Genomic DNA, 24,245 nt, shown 5'->3' with positions numbered 1-24,245 from the left:
GATCTTAAAAAGTTTAAGGGGGACTGTTGAACGGCTCTAGGGTCGAAAAGGCCTCAAGGTTAAAACCAGAAATGCAAATATTATTGCCAGAAGACGATGTTGGTCCATGTTGAAATTGTATTAACAGGCATCAGACAATCTTCTCAATAAATTTGGTAAAAAAAACCCTCCAGCAACAAACCCCGCAACCCCTTGAAAAGGGGATAAAGCGGTTACAGACGATGACACGACGTCTCATCTACGATGAATCCTGCAGGCATGTTCGGCTTGAAAACGCGCACAGCCTCTCCACATTTTGAGATGTTTCTGGCATGTGGCTGCATGAGTATTGTTATGGTTGTTGAAAGCGGATGTGATCCAATTTATAAACCTTGTTTTCAAGGAAGTTTATCCTCTGCTTCAGAAACAATGGCAGCTCCTGTATGTGTTCAGTTGCCCTAGATATTCCCCACAGTATGCCGTTCCTCCCAGTTCACTGACTTTGTCTTACTGGCTGAGTAAGATCATGAATAATATATTACCTTTACCTTTACAAACAAGTATCTAAATAGGATCAAATTATTACTGTACGTCATTTTCACATTGAATTTCACCACCTTGCTGGTAGTTGTTTGCACTTTTGTGAATTTTAAAACCACAATCTATGATTTTTTTTTTTACATCCCATATCAAATATGCAAGGTCTATTCAAATTAAGCCTGAGTGGGTTTCAGTACACGGGCGACAGTCTTATTTCTGGCAGCAGACGACGGCTGTGTGAAGTCACAAACAGACCCAATTTCTCTCCGGAAAGCAGGAAAAACAAAGATGAGAAGGGGTGTTCAAAAGTGCGTAAATGCTCAAGAATGCTTTTTGTGAAGTAGCGTGTTCATAAGAGTCGCCAAAATCATCATCTTTGATAATACCACAAAACCCGAGGGAGGAAAAAATCGAGGGCTGCAGCTAACAATTATTTCATATAATCTACAAATGACTGTCTCTGTTACGGGATTAATCCTTTTTGTCTGCGGTGGTGCAGACATGGCCCAAGGTAAAGTCGTCTTCCTCTCCCTCGTTTTATCCGAGCGCTCATCCGAAAGCCAAGATGAATCAGTTTAGACATCAAATCCTCACAATTCGGAGGCTGAAATTAGAGGATGTGTCTGAAAGAACAACTGCAATCTTTAATTAATCTCTAAACAGAATCGTTGCTGATAAATTTTCCCGTCAGTTTACTAAAAGTTTTCAGCTCTGCTACAGAATGATTTCTCACATTTACACTGGATTTGACTCAGTAAATCGAAACCATAGCTTTTCTGTTGCAGACGCAGCAGGTCAGTCTATTTCTGCAGAAGTAACATAAATATACACAATTTCAATGTTTTCACTCTTCACTCTCCAGTCGTCCACATCCTCGTCTTCCACCTGCCATTTAAAATACCTGCTTGTGCTCGCGTGTTTACTGCAGTGTGTGTTTTGCGTGTGACCAGTGATCGTTAGTGTGTGTTTGCTCCACGATCCCAGGAGACCCAAAGATTCTCCAGATTACACCTTTTAAAGACAGCGATGTCCTGAGGTGATTATGAGTCTCAGTGCGAACACTGTAATCTGCGGCTTGGAGGCCTTCACTATCTGTCCTCGTGTAAGCCGTGGGTGTGTGTGAGGCACGTAGTTACAGATGATTTAAGGAGATGGATGAAGGCAGGCACAAATGGAGGGATAGAGGGATCAGGAGAATATGTCAGAGCCTAAATTAACAGTGAGCTGATCTTAACTAGGAGGTGGAGATGGAGAGGGGAGACGGACAGAATCCCAGGAATGTCACAAATTGGCCACGGTGAGAAAATAACAGATCTAAATCTGACATACAAACGGGGGATAAAAAACACAGCGATGCAAAGGGCAGAGCGATGAGGTCGTAATTGAAATGTTCACGTTTGTGTGAAGAGCCCCTTTTATTTCCCTTGAATAGCTTTAAAGCTGCACTTATCAATATTTTACATAGACAATGGATCAAATAACATTATGTAATGTCAAAGGGAGTTATTGGTAGAGAAGAACCCACTGAGAATAATCTGATTCCGAGCTCTGCGTGGCATCTTTTAGCTTATAGACCGCATTCGCACGGCGGCCATTTTCCTCATGGTGGGAAGCATTAATGCTGGGATAAAGTTACGCTGCCGTGTTCTAGGTTTCAAGTCATATCAATGGGGGGGAATCCGATAAATAGAGATAAGTTTAATACCTCCTGAGTGACAGGCAACTGAAAAGATGATGGATAGTGAAAATTCTAGATGTCTAGCCTAATTCTTTGCTCACATTTCCCCAGAATTCAGCGTGAAATGTCTTGTACTTCTTGAAACTTTGGGCGCACCGTGAGAATTTAAAGTTGAACGAAGACGAAAAAAAAAAAAAGGATGAACTTGTGCTGTCTGACCACTTGTGGCTCAGAGGTGTTAAATAGTTTAAATGTGTTTTTCATGTGAACTCTTCCCAGCCTCCCCCCACGCTCAAATCCTGAGCAGTGCAAAGAAAATACTGTGCGCCTCTTTGTGAATTTGTAAATATTCATCGGAAACCCAAAGGGGACATCCAGAATCAGAGACGGCGTCGTGAATGGACCACTCGCAGCTTTTTAAATGTCACAAACCCATGTGATGGGAGATAATAACGGTCAGGAGAGGAGACCATCAAAATCTCAGTAAACCAGCGCTGAGAAACGGAGATGTGGACTTCAGCGTAAATAGGAGACTAAATGTGTTTGTGTGTGTGTGAGAGAGAGTGAGTGAGAAAGAGGACACAGCTGTGACTGAGTAAAAAGATCAGCTGCATGCCATTTCCTGTTGGAGAGGGGATTGGAGAGGACACACAGACACACTCAAAGAGCAAAAGACCTGTCATTTACTCAATTGTAGCAGCTGAGGGGGATTCAGGTTGCCACAGGCACCTAATTATAACTGGATTCTCTGTTGATTTGCAGCGCGTGACTCATCCCACTGTTCGAATTCATTAACCGTTTTCCTTTTTATTGCCCGGCAGCAACTTGTGTACCGCGGCGCAGTGCAGGAGTTCAGCTGTTAGACTTGGACACCAGGTTTTAAGCCTCTTTCCGTTTTCTGACTCTGATGCACGGTCCCATAAATGTATACAAATACAGTTGCGTGTCACAAACGGTGAGCTGAATGTCGAGAGTCATAGTGGTAGAAACACACGTATACGCAGACGCTTTCCTGACATTAATGGGGTTCCTCATTAGGACGCCGGCAGGGAATCTGCCACATAATTTCCCCCACGTAAGTGTGTTTTCACTTGCTGCTAATGCCTTGTAGTTATTTTCTGCACACCTGAACCTGCTCCTTCTCCTCCTCTTCCGCCCTCTTCTTCTTTCCCCTCATAATTCTTATTTGCCTCCATGAACAGCCGAGTGCTCTATTAAGCAGAAGCTGCGCTGTGAATTTGTGGTCCGGGGGAAAAGTGCGAATTGAATGCAGCACAAGCTGTTTACCATGCTGATGGCGGTGCTATTATATCGATCCAGTAAAATGCCTCTGAAATGCTTTTTCTCCCCCCCCCCCCCTTCCCCTCCCATCACCACCACATTCTCCTCTTGGCCCCTTGTCTTTTCCCCCCTTTCCGCCTCACCCTTCATCTTCTCGCCCCTTGTCTCTGTAGAATTTTTGATGGACGAGATGGAGAGGAGGAGTATCGTGGAGGAGCCCGTCCGGAAGTGTCCCATCCCTGCGCCTCGAACCTCTGTTTCCTCCCCCTCTGCCTCCCCCTCCCTCAGACATAAGAGTGAGTAAACACAAGCATACACAACAACGTGCAATAGATGGGTTTAAACTGAGATCCAGTGTGCTCAAAAAAGACATTTTTACTGTTTTCCTCCAAGAATGTGTGTCATCCAACAGAGAAAAAGTGGTTGATAATAAATCTTTGTTCTGAGGCAGAGACAGGATCCAGCAGTGGACGAAAAATCATACTTTTGCGTGACGTTCAGACCATGTTTTATGCCATAACATCCCAGAACAAGACAGAAATATACAGTAAGGCTTAGTGCAACATAATGCAACATACATCCAGCCATGGAGAGCAGCTCCTTTAGTGGAGAGCAGCAGTCACTACCTCTCTGAGCAGCCATACGTTTCTCCTGTCCAGCGCTGCCCCCTGTGTCATGAATACGACACTGCACCAAGCTGAGCTCCCGCTGATCCACTCTGCGCGCTCATTGACTGTCAGCAGATACCATAATTACCTCAGAGACTCTTGTAAGGGCGGCGAGAGAAAGTGATTAGCACAGTTTGCTCCTCACATTGTGCCTGAAAGCGACTTTGAACACATCAGCAGTGCAGGAGGGAGACAGTGAAAGTGTTTTGAAGCCATTAGTTCAGTTGTTCTTTCAGCAGCAGTTACAGGGACTGGCTTCATAGTGATGCTGTAAGAAACCCTGGATATATTTCTTCACTTCACCCCCTCCACGCCTCCTCTCCCCAGACGATGCAGTGACAAGCGAGCTGTCCAAGCTGCTCCATGAGATCAAAAAGTGCCGAGACAGAGACTACTCCTTCGAGGAGCTCTGCCACACCATCTCCTCCCACTCCATGGACAGCTTTGGCAGCGGGCGGCTCTCTGACGAGGAGCGCCCGGATCGACCCAACGGCACCCTGACCAGAGTCACCAAGGTACTGTACAGCCCTCAGTTATGACACAGCACTGGTGCACTTTAAGGAGAAATTAACTGTGATGTATTGTGCCTGGTCCTGGGTCAGCTTCTCCCGCTTCTGAGTCAAGAAGTCACAACTTGTCACATATTTTTTTCTATGACATAGAAAGTTGGATCCAGAAAGCGTTATAATATGTTAGTGGGTGTTATATTTAAGTCGCACAGAGGTTTACACACACACAAAACACCTGTTCAGTATCTTCATCAAAGACGGACTTTACATAACACTTTTGTTCCCGGTGCTTTGCTATTTGCCTCCTATTGATCCATTCACAAACACACAGTGGTGGTGGAGCTGCCACGGATGCTCTAAATCCTTTTCTGCCTGGTGAGCCACATCAGAACATAATGAGTTAGAAGACAAAATAGAAAAATAAGTCATTTTTTTGAAGGGAGACATTCACCAGTTTTTCAAACTGATAAACATATTTTTACTAATTTATCCATTTTATAAAAATGTTTTAGGCTCATCATCTTTTGGTCATCTTTTTCTTTAATATTAAAACAGAATGAGCTGGATTAGTCTATAGCTTTGCTCTGTGTGGCAGAAATTGTGCACAGTGCTGCTAAGCTCCATGCTAATTTGCTCAAAGTGGAGTTGCTAATATGCTGAATATTAGCAGATAATGTTTACTAGATTCACCATCTCAGCTTAGCCTCTTAGCATACTAAGATTTATTACCAAAGGGTTAATGAACAATGTTTGACTCAAAAAACAGACAAACAAGAGTTAGCAACTATCTGATTTGGGTATTTAGCAATTTTTTGGCATTTTAGCCAGATGTTTACCTTTTAACTCTCTCAGGTTCACGATCTCAGCTATAGTTAAAGGAATTCATCAAGCAAAAAATGTCTCAAATGAAATGATTTGATGGTTTCCTCCTTGTTATGTCATCATAAGATAAATAATCATGACAGAGATGATGCAGACATTCAGGTATATTACACTTGGTACTTTAGTGTAGATGTGAAATGTATAAAAAAATATTTCTTGGCAAGCCATTTACAAAAACACCTTAATCATCTGGTATGTTGTCTGTGCCTTGGACATGCCGAGCTGCTGCATTTTGTCCCTCCTCTGTAGACATACGCTTGTACTTTGTCTATTCAGACAACAGAGGGCAGTGTCAGACAGACTGATGCGTCTGAGCTGGCTTGTCTACTTGAGTATTCACTCGTTGGTGGTGAAACACAACAGCTTCTGTTTGAGCACAAATACAAATTCTCATTCTAAACAAATTAAGGCCGACAACAAACAGCCGTTCACAGCCTGCAGACATTTTCTTTCCCCCTGACCCTCCTCCTTCTTATTTGTTGCTGACCTGTTGTTAGTCGTGTCTACTTGTTTTCTTTCGCCGTAACACACACACAGGGGAAACTGATTAGACCACATTGGATTGGGCTCCAGTTTTGTTGGTGAAATGGCTTTTATCAGCACGCGCTGACCTGAGCATCGCAGCTGCAGTTTATTTCTAACAGCCAGCACAGCGTGACGAAGAGGCGCTGAGCTTTTTCAATTCCACCGTCCAGGAAGTCAGCACACCGCAGGACACAGAGGTCATCTATCACACTGACCCCCCACCCGAGCCTTCAAACCACACACACACACACACACACACACACACACACAGAAGCGTCTGAAGGAACTCGATTGTCTGCACCTGTGCTTCTCGCCTGCCTGTTACGGCATGTCTGTTTCTATTTCTCTTCCTCTTTCTCTCCTTCTCGCTCACACCTCAGCGAAGGGATATTGTGACACTGATCAATAGCGCATCTTCTTTTTCCACGTCTGTAATATGCTTCCTATGAAAGGCAAGATGAGGCTTGTTTACGTGCAGTGAAGCAGGCTATAGTACACACGTGCGTGCACGTTTCACGTACACAGACACATTCACACGCACGCATGCACACACACCTTCTCTCTCTTAGGTTGTAATTATCTCAATCCATCTTGTGTCCCTCTCTCTCTCTCTCTCTCTCTCTCTCTATAAGTACCAATTTGTATTCCATTACTGACATTCGCGGTGTGTTTATGTGCCCGGAGGCTACTGTCTGTACATGTGGCCGGAGCCATTAGTATGTGATTCCATGTGTCTATGACACATGAATAAAACATGCAGAAACCTACGACATTACACACACACACACACACACACACACACACACATACACACATGTTTCTTTTCATTACCTCGGTACCCATTGTGTGTAAACTGAGCAATGGAAATGCGAGTTTGTGTGTGTGCGTGTCCTGTGTTCAGATTAATTCTGCCAGCGAGTGTGTGTGTGTGTGTGTGTGTGTGTGTGTGTGTGTGTGTGTGTGTGTGTGTGTGTGTGTGTGTGTGTGTGTGTTCACTGGTCTTAAACCAATATGTGTCTCTGGAAGACAATTATGCTGTTCCACTGACGGTGGTAATATTTATACAGTATGTTTGGATTTACACAGAAGAAACAGAAAGGCCACTGTGACGGAGTAGTTTCAATATTTAGTCTGTTAAATTGATTAATCAAACAATAATGTAGTTTGAAAAGAGATTATAAATATTCTAATCACAATGTCCCTGAACCCAAGGTGGCATCTTCAAGCTCCTTATTTTTGTCTTATAAACAATCCAAGTCTATTTCCTGGTGTCACATTTACAATTATATTAAACAAAGAGAGCAGTGAATTCTCATATTTGAGAAGCTGTAACCAGCCTGTGTTTGGCATATTTGTGTCTAGAATAAAGATTTTGACGTTACTAAATGTCTTTGTATTGTATTATGATGTTTAGCCGCAGCCTGTGCCATTTCAAAGCTCCTTCTCCTGCAGTGTAAACGACAACGCTTCCACCTTTTCTCAGAGCCCCCAGTCTGGACCGCTAGCTGCACAGCTAAGTGAGCTAAACAGCTAATGGCAGCTAGTTAGCGATTACTCTGGTGATGTGCGTTATTTGTTTAATAATTTGCCAATTGTTGGCATAAATCATTAAAATAGATTTAACAATAACTGTGAGGCTTAGGTATTTATGAGGAAGATATAGGTACTTTTACACCTGGGAAGTCAAACTTTTTTTTTTACCTAATGGGCAGCTTTCACAGGAGTTTAAAGGGCTCCAAGTCAAACGCTGTAACCAGGTTTCTCTTATTACATCCACGGTGTAGCCTCTTAGCATGCTAACACTTGCTAATCAAAAATGTTGAACCAAATTGCGGTGCTAGATGAAAGATTTCACAGCGATCCAGCCTGCTGGAGGAAAGATCAGGTGTTGATTGCCAAATTCATTGTCGGTTCATCCTCTGCTGACCATGAATATCTGTACAGAGTTTCATTTCAATCCATCTGATGAGACATTTCAACTGCCATTGCCAAAAAATTGATTACAGCAACAGACACACTTAAAGTCTCACCCTTAATGCTTCTACTCTAATCTTTAATCAGCTCCTCGTGTGCATCCTCCCTCCATCTTACTTCTCCTCTCTTTCTATAACTGGAAACTGAGCTGTGTCTTCACAAGAGATTCACGTTTACAATAAACTGCGGTTAACAGCCTCTTCTGGCAGCAGAAAGATATTTTGAATATGCAGAGCCATTGGTTCTTTTCAGAAGCTTAATCGGGTTTTAGCTTTCCTCCTTCATATGAGTCAATTCCCAACGAGCCTTTCAAAAGCATGCACAGGATAAAACTCATCCTCATGTAATTAAGCAGAGGATATTCCCCAAATAGTCAACTGTCCCTTTAAGGCTTTCCCATAGACATACTAATGTATTATTGATCAGTAATGCAGCCCTCAGTAATGAATAATTAATGGTGTCCTTTATATTGAACCGTGGCTGATATCTGATTTTTACTGTAATGAAAGAATATACAGGATATATGGTATCTGCCTATTGTTCACGTATGCAGTGCAGCATGTGTATAAGAAGACTGAAGTCTGCTTTCGCGTTAATCAATATTCCAGGGTTGTAGAGGGCTCTTTGCAATCTGGAGCAATTGGTGACCTTTTGGTTTCTGACTCATTTTCTGCCTCCATCTCCAGTCTCTCTGCTGCTTTGGCTCTTCCCTTCTTCCCTTCTCTTCCTTTGGATCTTCTCCCTGGGAAATTTCTCACAATAGATGACTTCCATTCGTCTTTAACATGTCCTCCAAGTTCCCCTCTTTACCTTGTTTTCCTAAAGATGACTCTTCTTCCATCATCATCTTCTTTCCTCTCCGACTCCCACCTTTTAAGATCTACATATCACACACTGCGGTGATCTCTGATCTGTGTCTGTGTAATCTGCTTTGACCTGCGTCCTCTGCCGCATCATATGGTTTGCAGAGATTCGCAGGTGGGCTGTGTCTGCCCTCTGAGACCTCGAGCCACAGGGCGCATTCCCACACCTGCCTCCTGGGAGCCAGAGCGCCCCAGGAAAGGACACTCTGTGCTTGTGTGTGTGTTAACATTGTCATGCTGTTCCTGCACCTTTCTCCTTTCTGGTTAAATCGCTGTTGCACCCAGAGCAGCAATGAAAAGTGATATCTATTGCGAACGGTGTTACTTGTTTCAGGACTTTGAGGATGAACACTGGGGTTTTTTTGTTGAAGAAATTCAACTCAATTTAAGGTGAAATCCTTGAAACGGATGTCCTTGAGTTGCACTGGGGACATTTTGCTTCTAGCAAAAATAATATCCCAAACCTCGAAATGAAATCTGGTGACTAAAAGATTATTTTTTTTCACATGAATGCTTGTTCTTCTTCTTTTCAGACAGTTTTATCATGGTTTTGCGAATGTGCTGCATCTGCTTTTTGATTTTTTTTTTTTTTTGCAAATGTATGTTTCTGAAAACTACGAATAAGTTGAAGCTTTACATTTTCATCCTTTATGTTCTATTGGTTAAAGGTACTGGCAATGATGAAATGCTATAGCTTTATTTACTTTTATTATTTGTGTCTGTGCTCACAGCGGCCGACCCCGCCTCTCCCTCCGGCCCTGGAGGAGGACGAGAGTTGCGGCCCTACCGGATTCTGGGAGGCCCTGACACCGTGCAATGGCTGCCGCAACCTGGGCTTCTCCGGCCTGTCGCAGGTACACACACACACACACACACACTCGCACACACACACACACACACAGCTTGATTCATCCTACTCAAACTCGATGATTCTCACTCATATTACAGCAAACACTTTCACTGTTAATTGGCATTATATTTCACAGTGTGTGCACAATGGATCTTGTCTAACCCTCTCATTGTGTCATTTATAATGAACACATAAGTTTGTCACACAATGTGGAATGATGCGGCACACATACAGACACAGGCGGTGAAATTACAGGCCAGTAATATCGCCATTGTTCTGAGCGAATACTTTACTGGTTACCTTGGGAACGCAGCAAATGAGCCGTCAGAGAGAGAGAAGGGCTCTCCTGGCAGCTCTGCTCAGTTTCCTTCTCTTATGTCGATCTTTCGTCTTCACCTTCTCTCTCCTTATTAGAATTTTCCCCCCGAAAATCATCTCCTTATTCTCTGCAGTTTTAGGGCTTTTACCTTTTGTGAGCAGGACTTGGTTTATGAACTTTGAAAGGGATGATAGTCCGCTGAAATATCTGATACAATGAGATCACATTAAAGGATAATCATCCCTGTGGGGGGAATGTGAATTTTGCAGCAGCGAAGGAGAACGCAGTAGAATACAAATGCAACAGTGCATTTATTAGAGGACCAGAAAACAGTTTTATTCAAGCATTAAATGGAGAGCTGGTATCTGATATGTCACATATGCTTCATATTTATTTCACTACTGAAGATAGCTATCCAGAAATCTCACAGTAAACTGGTAAAATATAAATACAAATCTGACTGTGAGATGTTATGGATTAAAAAAATGCAAAAATGGCATTGACAGAAAAAGATTTGGTGCACGCGCCAACATATTTATGAGCTTAAGGACCCACAGTAGTAAGATGCACTTGACAGGATTTGTACTTAAAATCTTCCCCTTAAGTACATATTTTACACGGCAAATGTGTACACATTATGTGCAGTGCACTTCCTCCTTCTTTCTCCATTTGAATCACATATTTGTTGCTGTAGTCATCCAGCTGTTTTTATTGTGAGTTTTTAAAACGTCTAAAGTGTTTAAGTGTTGTAATCCTGCAAAGCACTTTATTCTGCATTTGAAAAGTGCAGTTAGACACAAAAGGATCGATACAGAAACATAAATGTGTACAGCACATACATATGAAAAAAGACTGTAAATTAAATTGATTACATAAAAGCAGTAAGTATAATGCAAAAGACTAAGTATGAAAAGCACAAACTATTCAAACGAAGCATTAAAAAAAACAATAAAAAGTGTATATTTTTTAACCAAAACTCAAGAAAAGCGAGCCTAATCCAAATTCTCCTCCACTTCCTTGTATCCCTGCTCCACCTTCATCTCTTCCGTCCTTCCTTCCTCCCTCCCTCCCTCCCTCCCCCCCGAGCCCTTCATGCTGCCTCTATAAATGTGGTTAAGTGTGTGCAGATGAGATTTTTTAGCGGCGAGATGCGTGCTGGCTCAAACAGCAGGGCATCTGACATTTACAACACAACAGACCCTCTGTCTTGTACACTGGCAGTATGCCTGACTCACTGGCACGCCGCCTGGAGAGGTTTGCACCTGGAATCAGTGTGTGTGTGTGTGTGTGTGTGTGTGTGTGTGTACTAACATGTTGGTGCAAATAAAGAAGCCCTGCATGTTAGTATAAGTGTGAGCGTGTGAGGGTGTATAGAGCATATTTGGTGGCATCAGCTCCGGTGTGTGTGTGTGTGTGTGTGCGTGTGCGTGCGTGAATGTGTCTGAATTTGGCTTCATTTTGAAAGCGCGTGTGTGGGTTCTGCAGAGGAGAATAGAAGGAGGGAGGAATCGAGTGGGTGAGGAAAGCGAAATTGAGTTGCATAATCCAGTTAGCCCTGCGCTAATTTGCCCCGTGTTATAAACAGAGTCGCTGTGCAGGATGAGCGGACGCAGCGCCGCAGTCTCTCCCATCGTTTCCCATCTCAGCTTTCCTTCTCAGCATCCCACATGAGATCTGTCAACCTCATTCACTTTTAGCTTGTTATGCTATCATCCCTCTCTCTGCCCCTCTCTCTCTCTAACTCTCTCTCTCTCTCTCTCTCTCTCTTTAACTCTCGCTCTCTCTCTCTCTATGCCTCATTTATCTTTCACTTTATATCTCAGCAGAAGTGTGTTAACCTTTGTGCCGGTCGTCTGAGCGCCCAGCTTGCTGGTTGTCTGGCTGTCAGTCAGGACTGTCAGTCAAAGAGGCGGACTCATCGAACCGTACAGACAATATAGGTGCACTGAAAACTTCAGCTCACTCGACATTAGATACACTGCATAGAACAGCAGGTTAGAATGAGTTTTAGATCTATTTTATTTTAATTTATGGAAAGCCAAGTTATTGGTTTTTCTCTTTTTTATTATTAATATGTAAAGAATATATTTAAAGGCCACGGAACTGTATTTTTTTAAATCAGCCCCAAGTGATAACATCATAGAGTACAAGCATTTCTGCAACAGTTACACAACACTTTTAGTTACTTAACCTCAGACCAAATCAATATATAGATTTTTAGCAGTCTCAGGCACTTTGAAATGCTTTTGTTTGAGTTTGAATGAAGTTATATTTGATCTGATATTTGATCTGGTGCAACTTTGAAACACATTTCAATATAAATGCACCAAAAACCCCCTCTTCCAAAACATTTTCAACACAAACTTACCAACCAAGCCATCATGATGGTAGATTTATTACGAACAAATTGTGTTAGCCTGTTTTAGTTGAAGCTAGGTATGTCGGACAAACTGACAATTGAGTGTATTGCGTACGTCTGTGTGAGCCTCAGCTTGTACGTGTGTGTGTGTGTGTGTGTGTGTGTGTGTGTGTTTACAGAGCACATGTGTCAGAGACTGAGCAATGTATTGTATATACCCGAAAAAGCATAAAGAGTGCAGTCTGTTCCAAGCTAATCAGTTTAGTCATTACAGTCTGTCACATGTTCATGTGTACGTGCCCACATGAGGAAGCTTCCCCTTGTTGTGAATCTTCTTTGCCAGCCGCGGGTTTTCTCCCCACCGGCGCCATGTGAACGCCGCCTGACGCCAGCACGTGTGGAGGAGGTTTCCTCTGTCGTGTTGACTCCGGAAAAGACGTCCAGACTTCACTTGTGTGAACCTTGAAAGCAAAACAGGAGGGAATGAAAAGGAAGAAAGATAATGAACAAATGTCAGACAAAGATTCAGATAGAGAGAGAGGCCGGACAGGTTGCCAGGCAACCCAGAAATTCATGAGACGTCAGGCGTGGGATGTCCACCATTGACAAATCTCGGTCGCCTTCAGCACAGGTGCGTCAGAGTGCTGCGCAGACACACACAGCAGCGATCTCCAGCTGTGTCTTCGTGCTCCACATCTTTTTCCTTCTGTCCTCCTGATTTTCTTTCTCCACACTCTCTGACTTCCACATTTTAGATTTCTCTTTCCCCAAGTCTTTTTCCCCTCTGTGGTGGGTGCCTGCTGACCTTTAATGCTTTCAGTCCAGGTAGTTATAAAGAGTTGAGGAGGCGGACGGAGGGCAGGTCTGTGCTACACTGGCAGAGGTTAAGTTGAATAAGCCACGGGGGCTGGCGAAGAAGTTAAAGAACATCAAAGGAAGGTGTTTCTGCGAGGGCAGGGATATATATATATATATATATATATATATATATATATATATATATATATATATATATATATATATATATAATATATATATATGACAGAGAGAAGGGAGAGTGTTATAAGCCTGTAAATGAAGTACTTCATGTGCTCTGTGGGAGGGTGAGGTTATTAGTTTTATTTATTAAACAGTTTTAGGGCTTAAGTTTGCAAACCAGAATGTTTACCGTCCTGACATGAGACATACTGATCTTCTCATCTCGCTCTCTGCATGAAAGTTGACAAGAGTGTTTCATGAAATATTAAATAATTCCTGTGACAAATGACAAAACAGTTGGAGTTGAACCACCTGAAAAGCAGCTGCTTCTTTAGATATCAGGTGCCAAGTCTGAAATCACTCCACATATAAAGGATTCTATTAAGATTTCTGACACTTCTTCACCACGGCTGGGATGTGAAGACGTTTCTCTAAAGACCGCGACAAAAGAAATGACTGAATGTGATTTCATTTGAACTTTTATTAATATCGATCTCTCACTGTCTGATGTCCAAACCAAAAAGCCCGTTTTCAAAAGGAAATACATTGCTCTAAAAAAATCAATAATACTATTTCATGGTTGCCCTTCATTTCATAGTGTTATGGCAGTTTATCTTAACAGTGCAAAATGCAAGTGATGGAATGTCTTCAAAAATACAAGCTCTTTACACGCCCATCTTTATTTGAAATTAAACTAAATGGAAAGAAGAAATCAAAGCTCAGATAAAGAGCAAATGCCCGTACTTGACTGAACCATCACTCAGCTACAGGAGCACAAATACAGCTTGAAACATAATTTTTATTTGTGGCCGTGGACAAAGAAATGTCAGTTTCTTTGAAGATAATTTGCCATTGACATGACATTCTTCCTATTGCAGTTAAGAAACAGAAAGTTAGGTTTACATTTTTGGGCCTGTCTTACACGTCATAATCAACAGGTTGTGAGATGACATGGGAAGCATTTTTATTTAAAGTTTATGTTGTGGAAAAACTCCGTAAGTATACAAGATATCTGTCATTAAAAAACCATAATATGATATTTGCATGATATTTATAACTACTTTTAGTGTTGATTGTTACAGATTTATTTTGGGTAATTAATTTAAAGGTAAGCTAATTTCAGTATTAATCTTATACAGTACTATGTGAAAAAACATTCCTGTAAAAAGGGAAAAAAAAACAAATGTTATGTATTAATATTATAAGTGAGCCACAGCTACAGATTGTTCTTGTTATTTTACATTGGACATGTACATTTAATTTAATTTAAAAATGTGAACATGTGTGCTTTTAATTTAATAATTCATTTTATTAGATTAAAATATTAATTGATATTCATTCTTCATCTCGCTCTCATTTTCCTTCCCATTCCTCATTTTCTCGTCCTCGCGCCCTCTGTCTCTGGGGGACGTGATGCAGCGCTGTGCTTACAGTTAGTCCTTGTTAATGGCTTAATGCCCTGCGGACTCTGCAGCTCTTCCTGTCAACCTAACCTTCAACGCACACATACCTATAGCTGCTGTCAAATACTGTTCTCCTGAAATAGACTGGCACACTTATACAATATGCTGCCCTTGAGGAGTTGGAGATGTTCCCGGTGTGTGTGTGTGTGTGTGTGTGTGTGCGAGCGCGTGTGAGTAGTCTGACTTCCCGCTGGAGTTCAGATATCTTGCCGTCTTTGAGGTAAACAGGAAAAGGGAGAAAATACTGGAGAAAAAGGAGTAGGAACACTTAAGAAAGGCCGCCAACAGAAAAAAGTACATCCCGCTGTACGGGAGGCAACAGACTGTTGTGGAATTATTTATAATCTGTCTAACATCCCGCGGATTAACATGCAAAACACACACATTCACACACACAGGTGACAGGGAGAGATAAGGTTAACATTTGCTTTGTGTGTTTATGTATGAATGCATGAAAGACGACGTACGGGCATCTCTGTCCATCATATTTAATCGGAACAAACAAGATGAGTGATTTAAATGTGGAGTTCATATTTTATCTGAAACACAGCATTGCGGCTCCAGATGACTTGTAAATATTCAGAAATGATAATGATGATGATGGCACACAACCTTGTCCTCCTGGCAACACGGTTGTGGAAAAAAAAAAAGCTCCTTGTAATAAGTTTTTGTCATTTTGAGTCATTTAGTCTCAACTAATAAGTTTGTTCAGAGATAAACAGCTGCTGGGTGATGAGGCGCCACCCCACAGGGATCAATAAAGTTTAATTTGATCTAATCAGCAGAGATTTATGAATCGCCAGTAAAGAGCGGGCCACTGTTAAAGCTTCTTGCCGATAGTCACATGAGAAGATTGGTGCTATTCTCACGTGTGTCCGGCACACATGAAACTACAGTCAGCAGCCCGTTAGCTTAGCATAAAGGCTAGAAGCAGGGAGAAAGCTGGCTCTGTCCAACAAGGGTTCTACATGTTAGGCTGTAATCAGATGCTGTCGTGAAAGCTGTGTGGTAAATGCTAAAATCAACATGCTAACATGAATAAACTATATCTTTAAGACCATACATGGCGAGCTCAGCAGGTATAAATGAAGACATTTTGAAAGTCACAGGGTGTTTCTATAAGTCACGTATTGTGTTTCCGAGCTGCGTTTTAATGCCAAGGACTTGTATATCTTATTTTTTCTTTATCTGTCATTCTGCACTTCAGCGGTGCTTAATGGTTTTCTCAAGGAGACTGAATTTGTAACGGATAATTTCCGGTCTAATGTTCCAGTTTATTCTCCTCTTTCTGACCTTTCTTCCTTCACCTTATCTGTTTTTTTCTTCTCACAGTTTCTTTCTCTGGGCGAAGTCTATCCATCTATCTATAAGATTTACAGCTTCCCCGCGGATATTTACTAAAGCAGCTAAAAGTCTGTTAGAACTGGATGGTTTTTGTAGAGGGAAATGTGGTCCCTGAAATTTTGTACAGATGTCAAATATACTGTAGATTTTCTGTGGTTAAAATGACAGTTACAGAACCTACAATACCTCTGTCAAAAACAAAGAAGTGCTTTTGGGAGCCCCAACACACCAAACACCATATTTCACCACCCCAAAAACAAAGCCCATCAAAAACAAGGGCAGATCAGCTGTCAAGCTGTGCAGTTGGCACATCAGCAAGATGTCTGTGTGTGTATTAAAGGCTGCTGTGAATCTGACGGGAGCAGTAAGCATCCTCTAAAGCACTTCCCTTGTATCATGATTGAGATATAAAAAAACAGAGTTACCCATAAAAGTTATAAATAGGAAGTCATTTTTAGCACTCTGAGCCATGGCTAAATGTACTGCCTGGTCTATAAAGAACAGGGAGAGCTCATCCAGCAAAACAGTCACAGAGTGCCTCTTCATTTTATTGTTTTAATCTTATTCCAGTTTTAGGGAGCCAGTAAAAATGAACATAAAAAGGCACTGACACAGAAATCTGGCTTGAAACTGGATTACGAAAATGATTTTTAGCGCAAACATTCTGTTGTTCCAGTGTTTTTCTAATCACGTTTCTGGTGGATCTGTAGCGAACACAGAGAAAAGCTTTTATTGCGTTAAGGGAAACCAAGGGGAAGTCAGTTCAAACCCATCTGGTCTTTTGTATGGTGACGGATGTTTGAGTGCATTTTATCATTTTTTATCATCTTTTAACAAAGTTAATTTTTTACAGAAATGATCATAAAATAGATTCAGGATGTATGTATGGGTAAAGAAGCAGAACTATTGATTTAAGGTTGTTTACGCTTCATTGTGATCTCACTGCATTTCTTGCAAGGCTCTTGCTTTCTTAACTCAAACTGTTTACTATGGTCGTTTATGAGCTGTAGTTTCCCTGGTAAACACACTTACCTCTTCGGCCTCCTTCCCAGTCAGCTGCTGCTCCTCTTAGGGTTGTTCATCCTCTGAAGCAGTTGCCAGAGTGTTTCTGGGATATGCAGAATGGAAAAGCTGGGTGTTTGCAGGGCGGGCTGCTGCCAGGCTGCTAATGCTAAGCTAACATGAACCAACACAGTGAAAACAACAACAACTTATCCGACAATCTGATTACTTGCACAAAGATATCGATGAAAATGATGATGCTTAACTTCAAGTTTTCGACTTTCACAGAGCAATCAACTGTATAGCGCTGGCTGCAGGCATGCTAACATCGAAAGATTTAAATGATTTTGATTTTGCGAAGTGGAAATCCTTATCCTGTTGTAGGTTGTTTGGCAGTGTGGGCTGCACATAGTTTTGTGAATCCAACACAAACTCATGGAAAGGAGTGAAAGCTACTCTGCCAAAGCCTTGAATACACTTGGCGGGTATTGATGTGTCAGTTTCTGACTGCAGTTCGGTGGAATTGTTGGTGCAGCAATTCAGGCCAGCAACGGAGTCCATTACTTCTTTGCCGTGTAGAACATCAAATTGTGTTGTCCGTCTAGTGTCACCTATCTATGCAGTCTTGTACCTGAGAAGCTTCTGAAGGTGGTACTCCATCACTTCTTTCATAGTTGTCAGGTTTACAGTTAAAGTTAACAGTTGAGTCACACAGCAGTGGCTCTCAGTCGGCAGCCTCTCGCTCTGGCCGGTTGCCGTGTCTGTGGGATTTAGCGCGGAGCCAGAGGAAGCCACAGTTTAAGCTGTGCTCAGTACAGAAGCCATCATGGAGAATGTGAAGGGTGTTATTTTGTGAGGAGTGACTGTCAGTGTCCCATGTGTGGCCCAGCTAGCTGATTTCTGTGGGATTAGCCAGCCATGGAGGGAAATCCATTTCTACAAGGCAATCCCTGCTCGCTGCTCTGACCATCCTCTCCTCTCTTCATCGTTTTCACTCTTTTCTGCCACTGTATTGCTCATCTCTTTTTAACCTCTCTACCTCTCCCTTTCTGGGTTCACTTCAACATTTCTGGGCAAATGATTATTCACTTTCTTGCGAATAACCAAGGCGATATAGCTGGCCTGGCTCTTCCCAAACATACGCCGACACCTCTGAAGTTGAAGACGCATCTCGTATAAAACAGAAATATAAAAAAGGAGTCAGAAGCAGTGACTACGAGCAGCTTCACGAGGTCTTGTCATCCCAGTTTGTAGTTTGAAGATACTGCACGGAAGTACAGGGCGGATCGATCTACTGCTGCTTTCTGTTCTTCAATGAGAACTGGTTTCTGTGTACAGCTGTATGTTGGCATTAACATTAAAATCAAATGCTTGCGTGGATATTTTAGGCTGGCAGTACCGTCAGCTGCTCCGGGATGTCTCTCTCATTGGTCGCTGTGGTCCGGCTTGAAAAGTACCCATCTGATCATCCAGATTTTGAATAGTAAATATCAAACATGTTTCATATGAGGAGAAGGCCTAAGACTGCAAACTTTCTTCATTTTTTCATTACTCTATTTTGGTCAGCGCGTCCTCTCATGACTTCACCTCTCCCCTCATTGAGGGCCTCAGAGGGTCCATTGTCCTCTTTTGTGTCCACCCCTCCCCTTTCTCTCTAATCAAATAGCCTCCGTGAGGAAATGCCAGCAAATTATAGCCTCCATTCATATCTGATGGCCTATGAACTGAAATGTGTACAGCGTATGAGGCAGTGGTTCCGCTCGTCGGTGTTACAGTATAGGGTTAAACAGAGGAAGAGAGAGTCACAGGATTTAAGACTGTCAGAAGTTCGTCGGACGTGACCAAAGCAACAGCACATTTCCTATTTGAGTTATCAGCCCCGCACACACACACACACACACACACTACATACTGTGTAGTGCAAGCAGACTCATTTATGCATAGAAAACACAGATAAAAGTATGCACATAAGCCCTCGCATGATCCCACATTAGCTATATCTGCTGCACGCAGGCAGACACGTACAAACTCCAAACAGATATAATCACACACCGTTACATACAATCCTTTGGTCACATGTGCAGGCGCCGTCTCACACACACACACACACACACACACATACACACACACACAGACACACACTCGAACACACTCTCCCAAACGTTTAATCTGGCCCCTGCAGTTGGACGGGAGCTGCATACGACCTGCTAATTAGTGGCCAGAGGAGGCCTCTGTTTGTCTGCTCTCTTCCTGTGCAGCTCAGACACAAGTTTCTCTGTGTGCTATCTCTGCCCTGAAAGATAGAGAGGGAAGAGGGGGGCGGGAGGGTTGAAGGGCAAGGGAGGGAAATGAATGAAGACTGAGTGTGTTTGTTGGTCGGAGTCGACTACTCGCATCGAACTGCGCGAAGGCTCCTCTCCCACTTTTTTAAAGCCGTCCGACCCCCCTCCAGGGCCGAGCTGGACGAAGATCGAGGGCACGTTAAGATATCAGGTAGCTAAACCTGTTGTCACACTGCTGGATTAATTTCAATCTCCAGATTTTGGTTTTGCTCCCAGGCTTCGCCGCGGCCTTGAGCGTGAGGGATTTCCTTGCGGTGGCTATCCTTTTCGAGATGGAGTGCAGAGTTCTTTTCCGCTGGCGAGGGGAATCGCTCATACTCTCACCTTCACCTCAGTGCAGCTGAATTGGACACTTTTGCCCGTCCCGCGTGTGAGAAATCAAGCACGCTGCCTGCACTTGACTCCCATTTCTGTGTCTTCCTTGTGTTCGTGTGCGTGAGGAAGTCCCTGCTCCGAACGCACTGCACTCCCACTTCCTCTGCTTCCTTTCCTCAGCTCCAACTCATTTACTTCTTCCCCGCCTGTCTGTCTGTCTGTCTGTCTCGTGCTCGTCTCCTCGGGATTAACTGACACAAACTCCAAAGTAAGTGTTGAGATGGATCCTGGCCTCTTTGATCTAGCTGTGCTTTTTTTCTTTTCCTCCCCTCCCTTTTGGCGATGGGTTTTGTTACCCCTGTCAGCTTTGGCCTCGCTCTTTCTCTTTCTGTTTCTCCCTAAGCTGCTGGGATGGAATCTGGAGATTTTGAGATGGTGTAGACGTGAAAGAGAGGGAAAAAGAGGTTGGAGTAGTTATGAAGGGGTAGGGAAGAAGAGAGAAAACACACTAGAAGATTGAGATTAATTTTCAGTTATGGAGGATTCCCCGTATGGCACGTTTCTCGACCACATCCTGCTTTCTATCTCTTTTCCCCTCTCTCCGTTTCATTTTAATGATTTCATCTCTCCCCGTAGACACCACGGAGGAATCTCTCTCCTGAGCTCTCATTCTTCCGTGCTTTTATTAATGATGCTACTGTACCTGTGGCATTTTGAAAACTTCCGACTCTCATCGTTAATTCATGGTGACTTCTTTTTAATTACTGTAAGCAAATGAGGCTGAGATGATTAGCAGCGTGGACCTAAGAGCTCTATTACATCAGAAATATTAGAGCTGCTGTTTCACTTTCAAATCAGGACTAAATGCACCATCAATCCTGTCACCTCCCGTTCCCAAGATTTCTTTGTTTCTGTTTCCATCTGAATCTGCGTTCACTGTCCAAAGTAACTTGGAAATGTTATCGCGATTTGTTCTGAGGAACTGCTCGTCCAGCTTCGTGCCTTTGAACAATCTATTGCATTTCCTACCGATGATACACACACACACACACACACACACACACACACACACACACACACACACACACACTGCAAGATGATTACATCCATACAAGGGAGCAGGTTACCCGTAGTAATCGGGTTGTGCAGGAAATTGGACGGCACATTTACCGCAAATCTGTGTTTGCATGCGGCCATCAGTAATGAGGTTTGTCCTCTGCCATTACCTTGGAAGAATTAAGATCTCAGAGGGGTGATGGTGCTGCGAGATGACAGGCAAATGAGAGAAAACGCAGAGATTAAATCTGACTCTGATTCCTTTGGTCTGCTTTGTGATGATTTCAGTTATGTCCGACTGAATTATTTCGAAGGCAGAGGATGCAGTGCTATGTGAATGTTGTGTGCACTGCATGTGTTGCTGTCTCTCAGAAATGATGTTTACATACAGCTAATTTGCAACAGCATTTGTAAGATGGATTTATTAGGTTTTCTATCTACATTGTGAGGAAACACTGTTAATTATTGTATTGTGAAGTTGTCAAATGTGGACACTGTAAAAGGATGACTTTCTAGTACTGAACTTGTTTCACCATTTCACTGTTTGAAGCAAGTGTTGATGATGGTTATGTTTAGGCACATTTTAAGGTTAAGAAGCGCAGAAGGGCGCTCTCTCTCTGTCTCTCTCTGTTTCTCTGCAGAGCGTGAGGGACTGTCAGTAGACGGGAGGGGTAGAGCGAGGGCAGATTGTCCACGAGTTAATCGATTGAGAATGGTGTTCTCTCAGACAGATAAAGAAATAAAAGTGAAAAAGTGCTAAAATGGGCCAGCAAATAGACATGGCCAGCATTTAATATACCTGGGCGGCCGGCCCAAGTAAAGTCTATTAGTAGGAAACTCTGGTTGGGGTTTTGGCTAAGTATAACAAATTAAAAAAAGACAAAAATAAAAAGAACAAACTAAACTATAAGCATGACTCTGAGGCGAACCCGGATCTCCAGCGCCTCATCAGTGACCTCAGCACCAGAACAAAATGTTACTGGAACACAATCCAGGCAGCAAATGTCCATTTAAAATATAGATAATAAATAATAAAAAAATAAATAGAAATGTAGTCTTTAGGATACAAAACAATATGATGCGATTCCATATATGATACAGTATGGTAACAATATGATATGGTATGATCCCATGCGCTTTGATATGATACGACAGGATGCGACCTCATTGTCAGTTTACACTGAAATTCATTTTTCATCCTTTGGCAGTTCCCTTTAACAAGTTTAAAAACAGGTTATACATACAGTTACACGTATGACACATAATCATAGACAAACAGAGGACAGCAAACAGTCATGACCCGAAGATATATCACATAATATAATCAAATCCAGATCTTATTTAGCAGCACACTGGTTTTGATTTGGCAACAGGACAGACTGATGTATAAAAGAATTCTCCAGTCTGTTGGACAGTGGGAGTTGGTATACATATAAGGAAACGGGACTGGTCACACTGCTACTTCCCTATCTGACAACTTGTCACGCACATTCATTCATGCATAAGCCTGTTAGGCGTTAACTTTGAGAAATCTAGCTGGGAAAATCATGTTTGTCTGATCCCCTGCCCCTAATTATGTAAACCTGGTTTTCTGGTATACGTGGCAGAAAGCCAACTGTAACCAGGCTCTCAAAGTGCATGTTAACACACTGTATGAGATGCAGATTAGTGTCTTGATGGTCTCAAATCCCAATTATGCTAAAATATCAGAATTAATCCGAAGATGATTCATTGCACCTTTAATCCGAGCTGTCAGATGAGTTTATAAATCGAAAATCAAGTTTTTTATGTCCGTGAAGCGGAGTGGTGAACTGCCAGCAGGTCATAATGGCTCCATCAGGGTGCTCTCAGACTTTCCATCAGCTCTGTGAGTGAAGTCTGCAGCTAAACAGGTTGTCACATTAAATCAGCATCAGCTGAGGCCGGGCCACCTGCTGAGCGAAAGCATACAAGACTGACTGGGCGCCATTAACTCTTAATAGCAGTCTAATTGAGTGCTGATGGAAATAGAGAAGGGTGGGGTGCGGGGTGTGGAGTGGGGGGGGGGGCAGTTTGGTGGCCTTTTAATAAAGTGCAGTGTAAAATAAGTCTCAGATTGAGTGCAGAAGGGTGTAAGTGAGAGAAATCATCAAGGGACTGATTGCTCTGTCAGCCAGAATGATTAATCCGTTTTGAGTGCGCTCTGGTTGTGATTGATGGCCTGTTGCAGTCTGGGTAATGTAGTAGCAGAAGATGACAGGAAGAGTAATGGCTGTTGAATGAGGAAAGGAGGTCGGGAGAGGGCGAAGAGGGAGAACAGAAGTATGCAGTTTGGGGCTGAGAACAGGCGTGGCCACACCCACAACTTATCGCCAGCTGATCCCATTAGGGGGGTACAACCAGGGGCAGGTTGCCAGCTGACACTGGAGAAATGATGATGGAGTGTTGCGTTATGGGAAAAAGCCAGACACCCAGAGGCGGCTTCGCTGGAAAGTAATGTTTTTGTCTCTTTGGCTGAAATGACGCGCTGCCCCTGTAACCTTTTCCCCCGCTTCACATCACTCAGTCTTGTTTTTCATTCTTTCTGGGAACACATCTGCCTCAAAGATAAGGGACCTTTTGGTCCTCAGCTCTCTGTCTGAGCCCTGTGGGGCTCAACCTTTTCACCAATGCTGCAACGAAACGCAATCAGAAATTCTCCTCAAACGCCAGAAGAGAACACTGTTATATAAAGGTCCCAAAGAAACACTTCCTTACATGTTACTCTGAATTAATCATCACCAAATGAAGAGATCCTTTCAGAATGCTGCAGGTCCCTGTTGGGAAAAGTCATTGATGTATTTCATTCAGTATGCAAATTACAGTTTAGGCGCTTGGCAGACATTCTATTCAGAGAGACTTACAATAAGCTTCATGCAACAAAAGGTGCAACAGCATTAATTAAGAAAAGTAAAGCGAGAACATCCCTCCCATTAACAGTCTGAAGTACTATCAAGAAAAATGACGTGCTTTTTGCTGGTGTGTGTGGTGGGATTTATAACCTTTCGTCGGAGGAGGAGTGGTAAGATGTCCCAGCTGTATCATGAAATGGATGGACCTTTTGAATTGTATCCGTCATTTACAGATGATACATTCTCATTTTTTCCTGCACAGGAGAGTTGAGAGTAAGAGAGAAAGAGTCAGGTGTAAAGGGGATGACCTGTGCGAGGGATGTGAGTTTACCACAAAGATGGACTGTAGGTTGAGGACCTGCAGCTGAATGGACTTGGTGTGTCAGAGGTTGTAGAGATCAAACCAAGTTGTTCTTTCTGTGTGGATCACACTCAGGTTACAGGTGGA

At 42.7% G+C, this 24,245-nt stretch overlaps 1 protein-coding gene across 5 annotated transcripts in view; it reads left to right on the top strand.

Moving 5' to 3' along the window:
* anks1b (ankyrin repeat and sterile alpha motif domain containing 1B) overlaps positions 1 to 24,245 on the top strand; it is a 242,117-nt gene that overhangs the window by 99,342 nt on the left and 118,530 nt on the right. For all 5 annotated transcript variants that reach the window (XM_030439329.1, XM_030439332.1, XM_030439330.1 and 2 more), the window contains 3 exons: positions 3,652 to 3,774; positions 4,474 to 4,661; positions 9,631 to 9,753. In XM_030439329.1, the coding sequence (XP_030295189.1) occupies positions 3,652 to 3,774; positions 4,474 to 4,661; positions 9,631 to 9,753 (434 nt within the window). The remainder of the gene's footprint in view (positions 1 to 3,651; positions 3,775 to 4,473; positions 4,662 to 9,630; positions 9,754 to 24,245) is intronic.

The sequence above is a fragment of the Sparus aurata genome, chromosome 14, assembly GCF_900880675.1.
Source record: "Sparus aurata chromosome 14, fSpaAur1.1, whole genome shotgun sequence".
Lineage (NCBI taxonomy): Eukaryota > Metazoa > Chordata > Actinopteri > Spariformes > Sparidae > Sparus > Sparus aurata.
This window is presented reverse-complemented; position numbering and strand designations above follow the sequence as displayed.